The 17,500-nt window shown below is 41.5% G+C and overlaps 5 protein-coding genes across 6 annotated transcripts in view; 2 read left to right on the top strand and 3 right to left on the bottom strand.

Annotated features, from left to right (window-relative positions):
* The window catches only part of LOC134188554 (uncharacterized), a 2,815-nt gene extending 2,639 nt beyond the window's left edge, over positions 1 to 176 (bottom strand). Inside the window, exon 1 of the mRNA XM_062656719.1 lies at positions 1 to 176. This exon is cut by the window's left edge and continues 460 nt beyond it. The gene's annotated coding sequence lies outside the window, so the exon portion shown is untranslated.
* Positions 177 to 363: 187 nt separating this feature from the next.
* On the top strand, positions 364 to 3,989 carry LOC134189314 (retinol dehydrogenase 12-like). The gene is made up of 4 exons (XM_062657545.1): positions 364 to 382; positions 452 to 546; positions 1,321 to 1,628; positions 3,240 to 3,989. Exons 2-4 carry the CDS (start codon positions 470 to 472, stop codon positions 3,824 to 3,826), a joined length of 972 nt encoding a protein of 323 aa, XP_062513529.1. The 5' UTR covers positions 364 to 382; positions 452 to 469; the 3' UTR covers positions 3,827 to 3,989.
* A 1,695-nt stretch (positions 3,990 to 5,684) lies between these two features.
* On the bottom strand, positions 5,685 to 13,039 carry LOC134189150 (ATP-dependent DNA helicase Q1-like). Its single transcript, XM_062657392.1, has 5 exons — positions 12,974 to 13,039; positions 11,935 to 12,912; positions 11,723 to 11,871; positions 9,247 to 9,482; positions 5,685 to 7,211 (listed from the first exon to the last, which is right to left on the bottom strand). Exons 1-5 carry the CDS (start codon positions 13,035 to 13,037, stop codon positions 6,287 to 6,289), a joined length of 2,352 nt encoding a protein of 783 aa, XP_062513376.1. The 5' UTR covers positions 13,038 to 13,039; the 3' UTR covers positions 5,685 to 6,286.
* A 218-nt stretch (positions 13,040 to 13,257) lies between these two features.
* On the top strand, positions 13,258 to 16,839 carry LOC134189001 (retinol dehydrogenase 14-like). 2 transcript variants are annotated; one of them, XM_062657225.1, is made up of 4 exons: positions 13,258 to 13,356; positions 14,434 to 14,741; positions 15,926 to 16,395; positions 16,472 to 16,839. In XM_062657225.1, the coding sequence occupies exons 1-4, from the start codon at positions 13,271 to 13,273 to the stop codon at positions 16,592 to 16,594; spliced, it is 987 nt and encodes a 328-aa protein (XP_062513209.1). In that variant the 5' UTR covers positions 13,258 to 13,270; the 3' UTR covers positions 16,595 to 16,839. The 2 variants fall into 2 exon arrangements, with proteins under 2 accessions (XP_062513209.1, XP_062513210.1); XM_062657226.1 differs by lacking the exon at positions 13,258 to 13,356 and adding an exon at positions 13,549 to 13,598.
* Positions 16,840 to 16,917: 78 nt separating this feature from the next.
* Positions 16,918 to 17,500, bottom strand: part of LOC134189000 (uncharacterized) — a 4,913-nt gene continuing 4,330 nt past the window's right edge. The window contains exon 9 of the mRNA XM_062657223.1: positions 16,918 to 17,409. Coding sequence (XP_062513207.1) covers positions 17,064 to 17,409 — 346 coding nt within the window. The 3' untranslated portion in view covers positions 16,918 to 17,063. The remainder of the gene's footprint in view (positions 17,410 to 17,500) is intronic.

Here is a 17,500-nt window from a genome sequence, read left to right as displayed (position 1 = left end):
ACGAATTTCGACTAGGAAAAAAATTCGATGACAAATTTGATTCGATGTGGGAAGGATTTCGCTTGTTGTTAGGTTCGGGTTCTACTCGAGTAATTGCTAGACGCTCGACGTTGTCATTTCTCGCTGGTTTGACGAGCAGAGAGGCAAACGGATGGCACTTGTTGTGTACATCGGAACCTTGCACAAACAACTGAGATGGGAGGTGTCGTTTGTCCATCTCAAGTAACTCAATTACGTAACGTACCATCACCACACGCGACAAGACCACCCTAAACTACTATCCGGGATATTTATAAACTCCCGACGAATAACAAATCTCCCGGATACTACTGGTCAAGGTCACATGTCAGCCACCGTTTGTCTTCCCAAACCATCACATTAGGTGACGTCAGCAAGTAGTAGAGCTGACTCATTCTCTCGTATATAATCAGACATCTCGTCTGGTCTGCAGCTTACCGTTCCACTGGCAATGACCTCGTCGTGTGCTCTGTGTCCTGCTGCAGCTGCCGTTGGGATTGCAGTGGTTGGATTTGCTCTCATACGAAGGTACGCTGCATAGTTTCTCACTGTTGTGTGAATTTCGAGCCAGTCTCTCCCCACCTTCGTCATTCCCCGATTGTCAATCCTCGCCGTCGCCGTGGCGAGGATTGACAATCTGGGGAATAAATGACGAAGGCGGAGAGAGACTGGCTCGAGTCTAGTGTGAATTGAAGTAGTGGAGACGTACGTCTAGCCAAAAAAAACAGTTGGAGGTTTGCGCCTGCAGCTAGTTGGAGTGCGTAAACGCGAGTGCGGATGAAGAGAGACGCAATTCTAAAAGTCAGTCGGAAGACCGACTGTTTGAGTCATGACCTGTGTCATGATGACGGTGCGAGTCATATTTGGTGACGTCATAGTCACGTGAGGTGCTCTCACACTGACCGGAAACAACACAGCAAGTACACATAATACGGTATCTACTTGATCTTCATGCCTATCGCTCTGTCTGCCTACTTGCTGCCCATCAATGATACAAAACGATAGCAACAATCAAAATCCAACAATTTCAATGTGAAATTTTGGTGTCAGCAATTTGATGCTACAACACCTACAACTCTCTACACTGTTTATCATTAATTCAATTTTTAAATAATTACCATATTTCATTAAAATGCTTTGAGTACCACAAATATTTAAATAGTAATTATTAATTAAGTGAGGTCAGTTTTTCAAGTCAAATCTATAATACTTTTCGAGGGCACTGGACCTCTTATACACACTCTGATTTTAGAGAGATCATGTGTATGTATGTACACGTATTTCCTATTGTTTGGTGTCCAGATTTAGTGCCGGTGTCGTGTGTCGCAGCAAGAGGAAGCTGGATGGCAAGACTGTCGTCATCACTGGTGCCAACACTGGCATCGGGCTGGAGACAGCTATCGATCTGGCGACTAGAAAAGCTCGTGTTGTTATGGCTTGCAGAGACGAGCAACGAGGTCAGAAGGCATGTACGGAGGCTAAGCAGCGATCGGGAAGCGAGAACATCGTGTTCCGTCAACTCGACTTGGCAGACATGCAATCTATTCGCCAATTCGCGACTCGAGTCTTGGACGAAGAACGTCAGATCGACATACTGATCAACAATGCAGGTGAGCAGCACACACTTGATTGTTTGGACGTGTCTGGGATTAGGTGAACAGTCTGGATAATCAAGAGTTCGGATATTCAAAATTCGTTAGAAATCAATAATCAATAAAAATCAATAAATAATTAACTAATATGACTTAGTTTTGCGACTGTATAAAAAGTGTATGACAATTTGGTTGCCTGGGACAACCAAAATATGTCTGAGCAACTGAAACGGCAAACTAGGCTTATTGTACGGTCTGGGTATCCGAAGGCACATCGCGGTATGGGTGTGTCTTGCAACTACCATCTCTGCCACACTGTTATGAAACCTTGGGTGTTCGAACCCTGACAGTGATCGCAAGTCAAGGTATTGCCTAGAAAATCCGAGCTAGACACACGGAGGGGGGGAAAGGGAGTCAGAAGGATGAATGTCTGTTACAGTGTATCTTGGGTACTGGGAAAACAAGGTTGGGAACTCAGTTGTCCGTACAATCGAATAGTCCAGATGATCGAAACGTCTGGATATTTGAGAGTGTGTATATGGTACTGTAGTAATGTGTGTAATGATCCTGTGGGATGCTAGAAACCTTTGTCAGTATGAAATTCAATAGCAGTTACCGATTCTTTAGCAAAAATAAATCAAATTTTTATATATTTATTTAATATCAATTTTTTAAACTGATGCAATAAAATGATTTCTTAGCAAAAATAAATCAAATTTTTATTAAATATTTTTATTTATTATTATTTGTTTCTTAAACTGATTCTTTAGCAAATATGAAGCAGTGAATTGTTTAGGGCCATATAAGGGGCCGTCCGTATTTATTGACATTTTACAAAAAATGAAAACTTGTCATTTTTACCCAGACCCCCTACGATGTCCACACATTTTAATCTGTGTGATGTCACCTATATAAAATCTTAAAGACGATGTGAACCTAACGATGTCCGTCCCTAACACAGCGCATGCGTCCCTAACACAGCGCATGCATCCCTAACACAGCGCATGCGTCATCTGGGGGTCTGTCGTCTGCCACGGCACTTCCACCATCTTCTCATAGTCATTCATGGGTCTTGTGTATATGGCAAGCCGAGCGACAGTGCCTTCTCTGCTGAGAAGAGACAGCTGCCGCTTTACCGCCATCTTACAAATAAGACCCATACATGTCTGTGGTCCATTATTGACTCGAACCAGTCTCTCCCCGCCTTTGTCATTCTCTGGATTGCCAATTGACAATCCTCGGTGAGGATAGACAATCCGGGAATGACGAATGCTGGGAGAGACTGGCTTGAGTCTAGTCATTGACTGTACATTCTATTGTTCCTTCAGGACTACTTGCAAAGCACCTGTCAAGTTGGCCATGATGCCATTTTCACTTCCGGTCTAGAGAACAAAACGGCCATTTGCTCCCACCCCAAACAAAGTTTTCATTTTTTTGTAAAGTCTTTAAACGGACGGCCACTAAGTGCATTATGCTTATACACCACTGGAGCCCAAAGAGGCATGCTAGAAGAAATCACAAAGTCGATTGAATCTACTTGTTGTGCTATATTCTATGCATTTAGAGCACACAACGTATAATCATTGGGCAAGTAGGACTTGTATTGATATCAAGTTTTATACATTTTAGGGGTGATGATGTGCCCGTACTCAAAGACGAAAGACGGATTCGAATTGCAGTTTGGCATCAATCATTTGGGTCATTTTCTTCTCACCAACCTACTGCTCGATCGTTTGAAAGAGAGTGCTCCGTCGCGAATCGTCAACGTTTCCTCTCTAGCACATCAGTGGGGTAGCATCAACTTTGACGATCTCATGAGCAAAAAGAGTTACAACAAAATTCTGGCATACGGTCAGAGCAAGTTGGCCAATATTTTGTTTACAAGGGAACTTGCTAGGCGACTCGAGGGGACCGGTGTGACCGCTTATAGTCTTCATCCAGGCAGTGTTCGAACCGAGTTGCAACGTCATGCTTGGTCTGGATGGTTTTTAATTTTGTCTCTGTTGATATACCCATTCTTCATGCTCACCTCTAAATCGCCATGGCAGGGAGCCCAGACCAACATCTATTGTGCAGTCGCTGAGGAGTTGGAAGGAGTGAGTGGCAGGTATTACGTCGACTGTGTTGAGAAACAGCCGTGGCGTCATGCACAAGACGACGCCGTTGCCAAGAAGCTGTGGGACGTCAGCGAGCAACTGACCGAACTGTCGCAGTAATTGCGATTCACCAAACAAGTCTGTTTCGATGGATTTTTGTGCTGACTCCAGGATTCGTTGATAGTCTAGGCAGAGATCGTGTGCACAGAAGGAGTCGATGATTCGTTGCTGTATACTTGTCTAATAGTTGAATTTAATAAACTGCAAATGTTTGCAATTAAAATATAGTGTTCAACTGTGTAGTCTTGCTAACCACGCCCATTTTGCAAAGGGGCATAGCTAGCAAGACTATCATGTTGGTCAGGCACAGATACTCGAAGAAACTTATGCCACCAGCACCCGTAGGCTTACAGACTGTGCATTTCTATGCACAGACGACAGGATGTGGACTTGCTTATGAGAGAGTACCTTGTGTGTAGGGAGGGTAGTCAACATTCCCGGATGTAGTGTGTATGTGTGGTGTGTGTGTGTGTGTGTGTGTGTGTGTGTGTGTGTGTGTGTGTGTGTGTGTGTGTGTGTGTGTGTGTGTGTGTGTGTGTGTGTGTGTGTGTGTGTACACAAACCTCAAATTTCTGCTCCCACGACCACGTTTCATTTTTAGGTATCTTCTGTTTTCCCAAAATAGCTAGCCTAGTATCGTTTAGGGCTCGGCAAACTCGGATGTCACAGATGGCAAAGAAAAGAGTGACTGGTTTTCAAGCCACAGACATGTATACTACATACACTAAAAGAGTCTATGGCATGTCTTATACCATGATCACATGATGTGCAATCAGTCACGTGACGTGCAACCAGTCTGGAGTGCAGATTGAGATGGTGACAGTGTCTATGAGATATTGCACTGCAAGTGTGCAAGAAAATACTTCCATACTCTCACTCTAATTTCGTAAATGTTTGACATACATTTAATTTGGCAATTTCAGTGAAGGGTCTGCCATGCCCAAATTAAATGTCCACCCCAATTTAGTGCCCATTCAAATGTTGGATCAGTTTCTTCTGAAACATTCAAAACAGACAGTAGTACTATTAATATATGTACTGTAAGTACATTCATATGTTTGCCAAAAATCTGGGCAACTGTCAGCACTTTGACCAAACAAATAAAATTGTGAAATTACTACTACATTACAACCTCTTGCACTTTCTATACAAAGCAAACATCAGCTCCTCGCTATTATCTATGCCTCCATAGAGACGATTGCACAGAAAATGAATTGCAGGTGCAATCCCAGTAGAAACTGCAATGAGAGCACCTTTCTGGCCTTGCGGGTGACTGTCAAAGATCACAACTGTCACGTTCTCGGTGACAACCACTGCCACTGATCTCCCTTTTGCAATGTAAACAGCAGCAGTGGTATTCGAGTACGTCTGTCGCCTACTTGTCAAGAATTGAGACGCCTTGGTGAGGCAGCTCTTCAGAGCGCAACATAAGTATCATGGGGCTTTGACACCTAATACCAAGAATTTGAACTTCCACAACTCAGAAATGGGGAGGGGTAGGCTACGCGAGACTATTCACGTAGTAGTAGTTTAGAACACGCCGAATGATATGACATGCGTCTAGTACTGTATTTAGTATGTGAAGGTTCCTGCCAACCACCTTAGGCCGAAAATTAATGTACGCCCTACGCTGTAATAGCGGCAACCTAATTTAGCCAAAAATCTAGATCGCCGAACATTTATGAAATTACAGTATCATATGCATGCCACATGACCATGGTATTAATTAGATTACTTATCATAAGGATTTATGTGCTATATGGCTTTTACCAGTACTCGGAATGGAGTTATAGCTCTCTGGTTTGCCTAAAGCAATAATCCCACCCCTCGGGATTGTAAAACCAATATAGCATGCTAGTCACACACAAGAACTATACTTATGCACATATAACAGTCATAACAGGAAACAGATCAAAAGTGGTTATGCCCTTTGGAAATCTGTAATTATTACTGGTTAATTAACATTTTATTGTGGTAACATAATTCACTATTTAGCAGTCTGTCTGTCATAATCATTTCACTTCTCTCATCTTCCCACAGGGATGGTTACACACACACACACACACACACACACACACACACACACACACACACACACACACACACACACACACACATGCACAGACAGACAGACAGACAGACAAACAGACAGACAGACGAACGGACGGATGGACAGACAGACAGACAGACAGACAAACAGACAGATAGACACACATACAGCACAGACAGACAAACAGACAGTTAGACAGACAGACAGACAGACAGACAGACAGACAAACAGACAGACACAAACAGACAGACACACATACAGTACAGACAGACAGACAGTCAGTCAGTCAGACAGACAGATGGACAGACAGACAGAGACACACATGCAGTACTGACAGATAGACAGACAGACACTATATGTATATGACCAACAGATGGTAAGATAGGTTTGCGACCAACTAGCTGATTCATTTATAAACCTCTAAACTGTACTTAAAATTTTTTATTGTTTTCAAAACACAATACCAAAGACTACAATTTGTCAAACAGCGACCATTCGTTGTTCGCATCATCATCGTTGTCTAGATCGACTAACATGGCTTTACGGCGTTTTGCTGGCTGACAACCATCCCCAAACGCTTTCTCAATCTCACAACTGTCTGTACACACGACATCAATCTGACCATCATGGCAATCAACACGGCTCCCACTGCTGACCAATTCATCACGGACTGAATCCTTTACATCATTCACTGCAGCCTGGTCTCCACCCTGACCCTCACTCCTTGCCTTGGTAACACGATTTTGAAAAGCAGCAGCCATCGTTGACCGCACTGGTTTAGATATTTTAATCGAATTAGTGACATCATCGTCATCGTCATCACCGTATTGAATTGCAGCCTTCTGAATAACAACCGGTGCTTTGTGCATGCTCACAATCGGAGCTACGGGTTTTACAGACGACGGAGAGTCTCCCAGAATACAAGTCGCTCTATTCAACTTAACCGTACCGGGTATTCTAAAGTACACACGTCTGGCACCGGATTGTACGGCATTCGCTTTCGAACCACTGACGATGTAACTAATAGTCGAGTAGGCGGTGAAGTGGAACTCCTCGTGGAGTATGTCCTCCACGACCATATAGAGAATAATCGATTCGCATTGCTCGCTCGTTAGAGAAGGAGCCACAACCGAAGAGACACGGAACTTCGACGGACCGATACCACGCCATGCCTCTGCTAGTTTAAGTGCAGTTAGTCTCTGTCTGTTCATTTGGTTATGTCTTACTACAGTCAATACGCCTTGGCATAACTCACTGATGTCTTGCTCCGGTGGCAGTCGTGATGGTCCCATTTGGCAGTGGTCACAACACGAGTTACATTGAGACGGATCAAAGTGTTCACCAAAATGACGTGCAAGAAGTGACCTCCGACATGTACTGCCATCTAATGAATATCTAGATAAGAAAAAAATAATTAAATAATCAAATAGGTAATGAGGCTGTAAGTTGCAGTCAGCACTCATTATTCTAACAACATTGGTTGTGTCCTGTACTGTCAGACTACATAATAAGTCAGTTTGTTGAATATCGTATCCATCCAAATAAAAGCCCCACCAAAATTCAAGCCCCGGGCTTCAATTCAAACAGCTTTACAACTTAGTGTGAGTGTTTTTCTTAATAGAAGACCCGCCCTGTTTTCAGCTGCATGCGTACAGGCGGGATTTGTTTCAACAGAGGAGCCTACTCAATCACTCATTTGAAACTATGATATATTCTTTCATGTGTGAAGAAATCACTACCAACGTTGATGGCATAGATGATGCTCTAATCCATGCATGAAGAATGAAAGCACTGCAAAGTAAGTCAAACATCATCTCTACCTCAGTAATGACAAATCACAATCAGTGGAAGCAACTGGCCCGATGCTAGTGGATGTCACAGAACAGAAGGAATACGATCCAGCACTTTCGGAAGAATCAGGCTTAATTAATTTGAAGGCTTCACTGCAGACGACTTGCTGTAAGATTTATGTAGCTGGATCATGTAAAGTAAGGCAACTTGCAACTCTGTAGTGTGCAGTCAATATCTTCGTACCACATAAGCCGTCTAAATACAAGCCTTGGGTCTTTTATTAGTACACAGACAAGCTTATTGCATTCCACCACTTAATCAATTCAAGCTCCGGGGCTTGTATTTGGACAGATACAATACTCTATAAATGATCCATGTACAGCTGGACACACGAACGCCCTGTGGGAGGGTGAGTCATGGAAACACCGAATGTCAGATTAAAATTTGCAAAGTATCCAGAATTGCTAAATTCGGGTCGATTAGTAGCATGTGTAAACGCTTTGGCCTTTCGCCAGTTATCCCAACTGACAACATATCTAACGTATGTGTTTGCAAATAACCACACGGCAATGACACTATACTAGCTGCACCAGAGACTTACTTGAAATTTGGACTCATCAAGTATTGTGTCGGAGATCGTCCAGATTAGTGAGGGTACGAACCAAGATTATCAAGTTTCTACTGTAGCAAGATCCAACAAACAACCAAAGCTGTCAAAATTCAATGAAACTACAATGTACCTCTGTCTCTCTGTCTATTTCTCGTTAATTACTGTAAATCCAGAACATATATTCCAATCTTAAATTTTAACGATTTTGCACATGTGACAAATTTTGTATGTTAATGTTCTTTATCTTAACAAATTTCGACAACAAATTTTCTTTGAAGCACACCATACTAGAACTCTATGTACACTGATTACACGAGACACAAAACGCTAGGGTGCAGTAGTGCAGACTGAACTGAACAGACTGTGTAACACATGACCATATCACGTGACAAAATAAATCACCGCGTCGTAGGTCCTGCTGTGATGTACAAACATATGATGTTATTTCAATTTGCACACAATGTCATTTGGGTGCGTTCTCGTACTACAGTAGGTAACCAAATGGTCACTACAGGTACAGTACTGTACTATTAATAAAGTCAGCTAATGTGTAATTTATCTAACATTCCAATGTCTCTCTACCCTCTTGTTAACATCTTGTCTTGCTTCGAAAGGCATTCCATGTTCTGGATAAGCGAGCCAAAATGAATAAGTTTAGTCACAGATGTGCTCAAGTTGACGTCTAACGCATTACATTATAACGATGGAGACACATTAATTCGTTAATATTAAATGATCGTTGTATATTCTGGATTTACAGTACAGTAGACCACCTTACGATAAAACAGTCATTTCATATGTCTGCTGGGCCCTCACATATCTGGCATTATAATTAATTAATAAGATAAATTATATAACTGATATCAAGTTTCAACAAAACAGTAATGTCCTACAATCAATTAATTTTTCAAAAATTCAATGCACTCATTATCAATGTCCAACTCTTGCTGTCTCATTGTATTAGTCGTATGCATACATTGCCAATACATTCAAGTCATTGTATTAGTCGTATGCATACACTGCCAATACCTTAGCATCGAATACAGTCCCTGCAATCCATTTTGAGTATTGAAGACCATCGAACTCAATCGATACGCATCGGCACTACGAAAGTATAGCACACAGTGTGCCATCTGTCCGTCACGTCCGGCTCGGCCTGTCTCCTGGTAGAAATTCTCGATTGTCTTGCTGACACTGTGATGAATTACAAAACGAACGTCTTGTTTGTCGATCCCCATGCCAAAAGCAATGGTAGCCACAACCACCTATGATTGAATCACGAAGCATACATACACCAGCTGCATCATCAATCTAGTGAAAATTGTACACATTTGATAGACAAATTAAATGAAGGCCACACTGAAATATACACTGACACTGACACTGACAAATATAAGCCAGCGTGTAAAAAATGATGATAGCAGGGCGTACATGGCGCATTTGATGGGTCGATTCTTTCAGAGCTTTAATGGACTTTTCCCTGCATCCCAGTCTATTCTAATTATTTTATTTATTAATTACCAGGTCTATTGGAAGGCATCGGTAAATGTATAACACTGCACATTGCACGTCGAGAAGTTTGGAGTCTAAATCTGTTTACATTGACCTCGCTACATCTGGCACGTGGGACCCAGACCAGAACTTTAGCAGTTATAGCTTCTACATCTAAGGATGCATCGCCATGGTAATGGTACCAATTGTGGCACCAGAATCTAAATTGTGGCACAAGGCCTGGTGTAGGAGTCGTACACTTGGCATTCATGGCTAACTTATAATATAAGGGTCGGAGTTAAACAGAGCATTGTATAAAGCATTTTGCAACTATTGATTTAGAGCAGTTTGGCTTGCTCGACTTAGCCAATTTTTCAAGTTTTGGACTTGGTCAATGATTTGCTAATATCTCTATTAATATTAATCAAGTGGTACAAGAAACCACAATTTTTGCACAAGCCATAACTAGCTAGGGCCAGCAACACTGTCAGCTGGTGCAAATATTGCATGCGGTTTGGTCAGTGAGAGCGAGGACATCCGACTGAAGTGGGTCGGTTCGTTCGCACCCCTCGAATCCCCCATAGGTACGCGCCTGGATAGGATGCAAGACCAGTGTTCAAAATTTTATGGGAGACGTAGTCGTAAACATGGCAACCTTACGAAATTACAGTGATCAAGGAGTTTAAGACATTTACATATATTTCATAAATATCAAATAGTGATACTGATTGTTCTGGCACTAAACGAAAATAATCCCATGACTTTAGAGTTGTCACTCTCAGTCTCATCTGAGTAGTTTCACTATTCTACCCTACAACATAAAACAAAAATTTGTTGGGGTCCACCATAACTTGAGTGACTTTATTTGTCAGGATGGCAACCTCGATGGTATAACTGGTCGTCACACGAACTCACTTAGTCTTCAAATGACAACTTGATGACCACTTTTTCGAACACTGAAGACAGATACGTCCACAAAAAGAAAACAGAAAAATAAAAAACAAATAAAGAACATAAAAAATAAAATAAAATAAAAATACAAAGTAAATAAATAAACTATGATCAGAATGCAGCCACAAAATGTGCCAAATATATTACAATAATCATACAATTGTCAGGATTTGGGTTAGACTCAAACGTACCTCCAATGTGTGTATAGGTTATCGTATGATTAGCATGCAGTATTGCATTTACAATCACAAAAGACAGAGTTATTACACAAAGCAAAGCCGAGGGTTGGTAAAGTCCATATAGAACGCTAATCATATGATAAGCATTTTATATCATGGTCATGTGACGTGTATATGTGACAGTGCGATATTAACTTGAAGTAACTTATTGCACACTTGCTGTGTAATACTTCGTATACACCATTTAATTACACACTCTTGACTGGTTGCATGTCACATGACCATGATATAATATAAAAGTATACAACTGTATGTGAAATATCACGTGTACTTGTACAGTATGTTCCACACATACCGTATTTTTCAAATAAAGACCGCCTTCAAATAAAGACGGCAACTAAACTACATTCTAGCAATAAGGTCACCCTGAAATAGAGACCACAGTTGACATGCAAATTACAATCAGTGCAAGCAACTGGGCCGATGCTGGTGGATGTCACAGAACAGGAGGAAGACGATCTAGCGCATTTGGAAGTATCAGACTTTGAAAGCTTCATTGCAGACGACTTGCTGTAATTCTTATGTAGCCGAACAATCACATAAACAGATACCGATAGTGTACATACTTGACAAGTGAAGAAACTTGCAACTCTCTAGTGTAAAGACAATATCTTCGTACCATAAGCCCCTGTCTAAATACCAGCCCCTGTCTAATACCAGCCCCAGGTATTTTATTAGTACACAAACAATAATATTGCATTCCACCATATATTCAAGCCCCAGGGCTTTTATTAGTCCACAAACAAGCTTGTTCCATTTCACCATTTAATTCAAGCCCTGGGGGTTCTATTTAAACAAATACGGTAGTAACTGTTCTACAGCACCTGAATCTCATTCTTGGTCCACTGCCTGTGAACTTTAGTCCTGAGAGTCGGCGACATTTCTGCGTGATAGCAGGCAGCTTTGATACCACCACTGCTCAACTCACCAGCCACTTGCTCTGCCTGATTCCTAGACAAGCAATAGACTATTCCTAAACGACAACGTTGACTTAATTCTTAATCATTCATCTTCTCTTTGCAACTCATTGGTTCACCTGATTGTTTCAAAAATTGTTTTTTGATAATTGATTTTAATTCTTCTGAGCAGTCTTTTGCAGAGCTTGGCTTAAGTTTTACTTCATACATCAAATTCTCTCTATTAAATGATGCCTTGAACACAAGACATTTTGGAATTTGAAGAATTTGCTTGACATCATCAAGAACCCTAGTTGTAGCCGTGGCCGTCAACCCAAGAATAGGAATGTCAGGAAATTGGAGTTTGATGATTGACAGTTTCTTGTAGTCTGGTCGAAAATCGTGACCCCATTGGCTAGTACAATGCACCTCATCAACTACGATACGTTTCAGCTGTCCTAATTCGTAGGATTTTTCAACATGGTTCATGAATCGTTTGCTTTTTGCGATGCGCTCGGGTGTCACATACAAAAGCTTGAGAGTAGATCCGCGAGAGGTGAGTGCACGTTGAACGGCACTTCCCTCCTCTTTCGTACTGCTGCCAGTCAAATGTGCAGCTTCAACAGATATTCTCCTCATCGCATCCACTTGATCTTCCATCAACGAAATCAGAGGCGAGACGACGAGAGTAATGCCGTCTTCAACCAGAGCTGGCAACTGAAAACACAAACTCTTTCCACCACCCGTTGGCATGATAAGAATCACATCTTCCTTCGACATTGTTGCATTAATCGTTTCTATCTGAAACGGTCGAAATTTATTGATATTAAATATCCTTTGTTTGACGTCATCAACTTGTTGAGACCAAGGAAAGGCAGCTGTCGCACCGTATTTGTCTGTCAGTGCACTAGAATGGTTAGCATTAGTATTAGGGATGCCGGTGTGAGACTCTGGTGCCGCAGGTTGCCTAGCCGCTTTGCTTGTTTCGAGTCTCTCAATCAAACGACATCTCCTCTCGCGCAGTTCTTCCTGTTTATGCAAGAGAAGGGATAAATGAACCTCTATTTCTCGCAATTCTTCGTCTGTCTGCGAGATTTCAACCTCAATCGTCGACAGGTCTAGAACACAAGCTGTACGTGAGACACTAGAAAGGTTTCAACAATAATTCGATAATTTTACCTTCAATAAGAGCAAAACTGCTATCGTCGACGTCGTCATCGAAAAAGTCGTCACATGAATCCATGCGAGGCACCCGGATGTAAGCGCGGTAGGAGATACATCACTGCGTGGACATTTGGTTAATTAATTGATGTAGACGAAGTTGTTTATTATTGTGTTAGATGTCATTGTTACACGCATATGTGTCAAATACTACTTTCAATACCTACTACGATATTTTTCGGGTGATGACTGGGCGCGCATGCTGGTCCTTAGGATCAGCGAGGTTAATAAGACCCGTATGTCTATACTGCAGTGATGGAGTTCACAGTGCCACTTTCCACTGCTGCTGCTATTGCGACGTGTGCTGCTACCGCGGTGATTGCCATCATTCAGTTGAAGCGGTGTGTACAATAAACAGTTTTCATAATACGCTATCATAAATTAATACGTATGACTAATTAATTAATAATTCAAATTGCCGTATATAGAAAAGAAACAATTTTTCTGGGCGCATACTAGGGCATGGGCGTTATTTTGGTCACTAGGTCACTAGATGCTGTCGTCGACCTGGCCAGTCATCATCTAAATACTTGAAGACAGAAATACCACAGATGCTTGCAATTATCCATTTGCAAGATCTAAGGTACTGGTATCCATTCAGCATCAACATCCACGCAGAAACTAAACACTAGACACACGTGGTCGGCCTGAAGCCCGTCAAGAGCATCAGGGTCGGTAATTGCAACGAAGACATGAGTCTAGAGGCAAGTACTTTCACTCAACATTGACACCAGCTCATCAAACGCACACAGACGGAGACGAATGTTCTGCGGACCTCATTTTGTTTTGTCTGCACATACGTATTATGGGCTTATACTTGGGCATGGGCGTATAGTTGGGCATGGGCGTTTGTTTGGGCTGAAAGTTCTGACCTGTCGCACATGGGCGTATATACGGGCACGGGCGTTATTTCGGTATGGGCGTTATTACGGGCGAATGCGGTATTAATTAATATATTAATTTATTTATTTTTAAATTAATATATTAATGTAATGTATTGCATTAATTACAAAAGTGAGGCTAGTCAAACTAGTAATTGGCAATGCTTCTAATCTACTCTATGACATGGTTGGGTCGTTACAGTCACATCCGGGAATATAGTCTGATAAACAGATTCTATATAATGACAGTCACATCCGGGCATTCAATCTGATAAACAGTACATCCGGGCATTCAGTCTGATAAACAGTCACATCTGGCATTCAGTTTGATAAACAAATTGATTATCAGACTAAAACGCCCGGATGTGACTGTACCATGTCATTAGGGTTAATAGAAATACAAGATTATTTTATTTCTGCACCAACTTTGAGTATTGACAAATAGACAGACATAATTATTAATACGAATACCAATTTATGTGGCAATTATAAATACAATCATTAATTTTCATGTATTTAATATTGAAGTATTTTTAGATACATTGGTGGTAGAATGTGTCGCAGTCTTGTTATGTTGAATGGCAAGACCGTCATCATTACTGGTGCAAATACTGGAATCGGCAAGGCAACAGCCATTGACCTGGCAGGTCGTGGAGCACGAGTTATAATGGCTTGTAAAGACACACAGCGTGGACAGAAAGCATGTGGGGAGGTGAAGGAACTGAGTGGTAGTGAGAATGTTGTGTTTGGTCGGTTGGACTTGGCTGATTTGGGCTCTGTACGGGATTTTGTGAGGAAAGTGTTGGAGGAAGAGCGTCAAGTAGATGTGTTGATAAATAATGCAGGTAATGGTAGCTGTCGTGTGTTGTATTACATGAGAGGTTGTTGAACACACGTGGAGTGTTTGCACACACACACACACACACACACACACACACACACACACACACACACACACACACACACACACACACACACACACACGCACACACAACACACACACACACACACACAAACTAACAAACAAACACAGACACACACACACACACACACACACACACAAACACACACACACACACACACACACACATACACAAACACACACACACACACACACACACACACACACACACACACACACACACACACACACACACACACACACACACACACACTGAGACATGATGCATGAATACATGCATACATGCATGCAGACATATGTTTGAGATGCTTTTTTTACATGCAACCAGATGCCCTGCAAACTCGGCCAGCGTTTGGCAAAATCAATTTTATTACAATTTTTCAGCACATCTAAACCTCCAAAATTTTACATTAGCACAATATAACTATATCCAAGTTGAATTTCTTGAAGCAAGAAACTGGCTAATTTTTTTGCAATTTTTTGCAATTTCTTGAGATATCTCGTTTCATTAGTTTTGCTCAGACTCTACTGTTTGGGTATAGTTTGCTTAAATAAACACTTTTCCAAATGGTAGTATCTACCTTTGTAACAGCAGCAGTACTACTGTCTACTTATATTACAAAATATCAGACCGTCTATTGTAAGTTCAAAATGGCAGTCTCCATGTAGCCAATTCCTTGTAAGAGCTTGTTGGCATAAGAGCAGCCATTTTGAAATTTGTAAAATTATTGTCGAAAGGTCTACTATAAGCACACTGCTACTGTGAAAAAGGTAAATACATGGTATTACAATTTGGGAGTATTTTAATTAGGTTAAGCAAATTATACCCAAAATAGTTGAGTTAGAGCAAATACAATAAATGAAGATATCTCAGAAAGTGCAGGAAATTGCAAGAAATTGCTTCAGTAAATTTGGCTAAGAACTTAGATATTCTGTATAACAATTTAATGAGTTTTTACTTTCATTGTGATTGACCAGCACGATTATTAATTTTTCACATTTTTTGCTATTTTTAGAAGCCCACCTCAAAACCTAAACGTCCCAACATTTTTCACAATTTGTAAATTAATTTATTTGCCACATTGGAAATTGTGCTTGCTGTGCTAGGAGTTATGGCTTGTCCCTTTACGAAGACATCAGATGGCTTCGAAATGCAACTAGGTGTAAATCATTTGGGTCACTTCTTGCTCACTAATCTACTGCTCGATCGTCTGAAGGCTTCTGCACCGAGTCGTGTTATCAACGTGTCATCGAAACTACACGATCGAGGTCAAATAAACTTCGAGGATCTACAGAGTGAAAAGAGTTATGGTGGCGTTCGTGCATACGCTCAGAGCAAGCTAGCCAACGTTCTCTTTACGAGACAGCTTGCTGAGAGATTGGATGGCACCGGAGTCACTGTTTGCAGTTTGACGCCTGGACTTGTACGAACCGAACTCGGTCGTCACATGTTTAGATCAAAGCTGGTCTATAGAATTCTCTGGGTTGTACTCTATCCCCTCTATTGGTTGGTTACAAAGAGTCCATCGCAAGGCGCTCAGACTCTCATTTATTGTGCTGTGGCTGAAGAACTTGAAGTACGTATGAATCGATATAAAATGTATTGATTTTATTGTATTGAGTATTTGGTTTATTGTGTTTCGGTTGTGTTAGGGTGTCAGTGGTAGGTATTATGCTGACTGTGCTGAGACCAAGTTGAGGGAGCATGCGATGGATGACGGAGTAGCCAAAAAGTTGTGGGAAATTAGTGAGCAACTTACAGGATTGTGCGGTTAGATAGTCGTTGAGGCACTCTGACTATATGGGATGCCGTTTCTTAGTGGTAATGACATGTGTCTGGACTACACTGAGTGTGGGATAGATACACCATAGAATTAATAGGATTGTGTGCGCGCGCGCGCGCGCGCGCGTGTGTGTGTGTGTGTGTGTGTGTGTGTGTGTTTGTTTGTGTGTGTGTGTTTGTTTGTGTGTGTGTGTGTTTGTTTGTTTGTGTGTGTGTGTGTTTGTTTGTGTGTGTGTGTGTGTGCGTGCGTGCGTGCGTGCGTGTGTGTGTGTGTACGTGCGTGCGTGCGTGCGTGCGTGCCGTATAGAGATCGAGATACTGCAGAACGCTATATATTTTAGCCTCAACTGTTAACATCAACAAAAGTACTAAACAATACATGAGCAGAAGCAAACAGCAATTAACCCAAAACAAAAATAATACTTCCCATTCCATTCTCAGTTCATATCAACCTCTTTGTTTCTAGTTACAGTCGCAGCCGAAAGCAACGCACTCAACAAGAATGTTATCATACGAAACCGTACCACAGTTTTTACTGCCGTACTGCTCCACAATGAGTCGAATAGAATCTGAGAGCCCCGTTCCTCCGTGAGTAAACTGGTGTGTACCTGGTGAAACTCTCACAATGCGTGAATAACGTCTCCACTGACCAGAATTGTAACCCAGATTGTGTTGGAGCCCCGGGAAGTTTGGGTTTGAACCAAAGAACCACTGGTTATGGCCAGGAAATCCGTTTGCGACGCCCAAGAATCCTCCATCATTGTATGGGTGAGCCGGAGCGACCGTCTGTTTGTAGTCGAAAGTTATTCTAGTATGTGACACACAGATATATGTATATATATATATATATATATAAGAACAGTTTTAAAATTTGTTTTTTTTCATGCAGCAATTGCATG

Source organism: Corticium candelabrum, chromosome 13 (genome assembly GCF_963422355.1).
Source record: "Corticium candelabrum chromosome 13, ooCorCand1.1, whole genome shotgun sequence".
NCBI classification, from domain to species: Eukaryota; Metazoa; Porifera; class Homoscleromorpha; order Homosclerophorida; family Plakinidae; genus Corticium; species Corticium candelabrum.
This window is presented reverse-complemented; position numbering and strand designations above follow the sequence as displayed.

Excerpts from the sequence above, each read along its gene's own strand:
- LOC134189001 (XM_062657225.1), top strand. The coding sequence starts at position 13,271 with ATGGAGTTCACAGTGCCACTTTCCACTGCTGCTGCTATTGCGACGTGT. Across the intron at positions 13,357-14,433 it reads GCCATCATTCAGTTGAAGCG|ATACATTGGTGGTAGAATGT; the intron begins GTGTGTACAATA and ends AAGTATTTTTAG. Across the intron at positions 14,742-15,925 it reads TGTGTTGATAAATAATGCAG|GAGTTATGGCTTGTCCCTTT; the intron begins GTAATGGTAGCT and ends TTGCTGTGCTAG.
- LOC134189314 (XM_062657545.1), top strand. The coding sequence starts at position 470 with ATGACCTCGTCGTGTGCTCTGTGTCCTGCTGCAGCTGCCGTTGGGATT. Across the intron at positions 547-1,320 it reads GGATTTGCTCTCATACGAAG|ATTTAGTGCCGGTGTCGTGT; the intron begins GTACGCTGCATA and ends TTTGGTGTCCAG. Across the intron at positions 1,629-3,239 it reads CATACTGATCAACAATGCAG|GGGTGATGATGTGCCCGTAC; the intron begins GTGAGCAGCACA and ends TATACATTTTAG.
- LOC134189150 (XM_062657392.1), bottom strand. The coding sequence starts at position 13,037 with ATGGATTCATGTGACGACTTTTTCGATGACGACGTCGACGATAGCAGT. Across the intron at positions 11,872-11,934 it reads ACAATTTTTGAAACAATCAG|GAATAGTCTATTGCTTGTCT; the intron begins GTGAACCAATGA and ends GTTGTCGTTTAG. Across the intron at positions 7,212-9,246 it reads GGACTGTATTCGATGCTAAG|ATATTCATTAGATGGCAGTA; the intron begins GTATTGGCAGTG and ends TTTCTTATCTAG.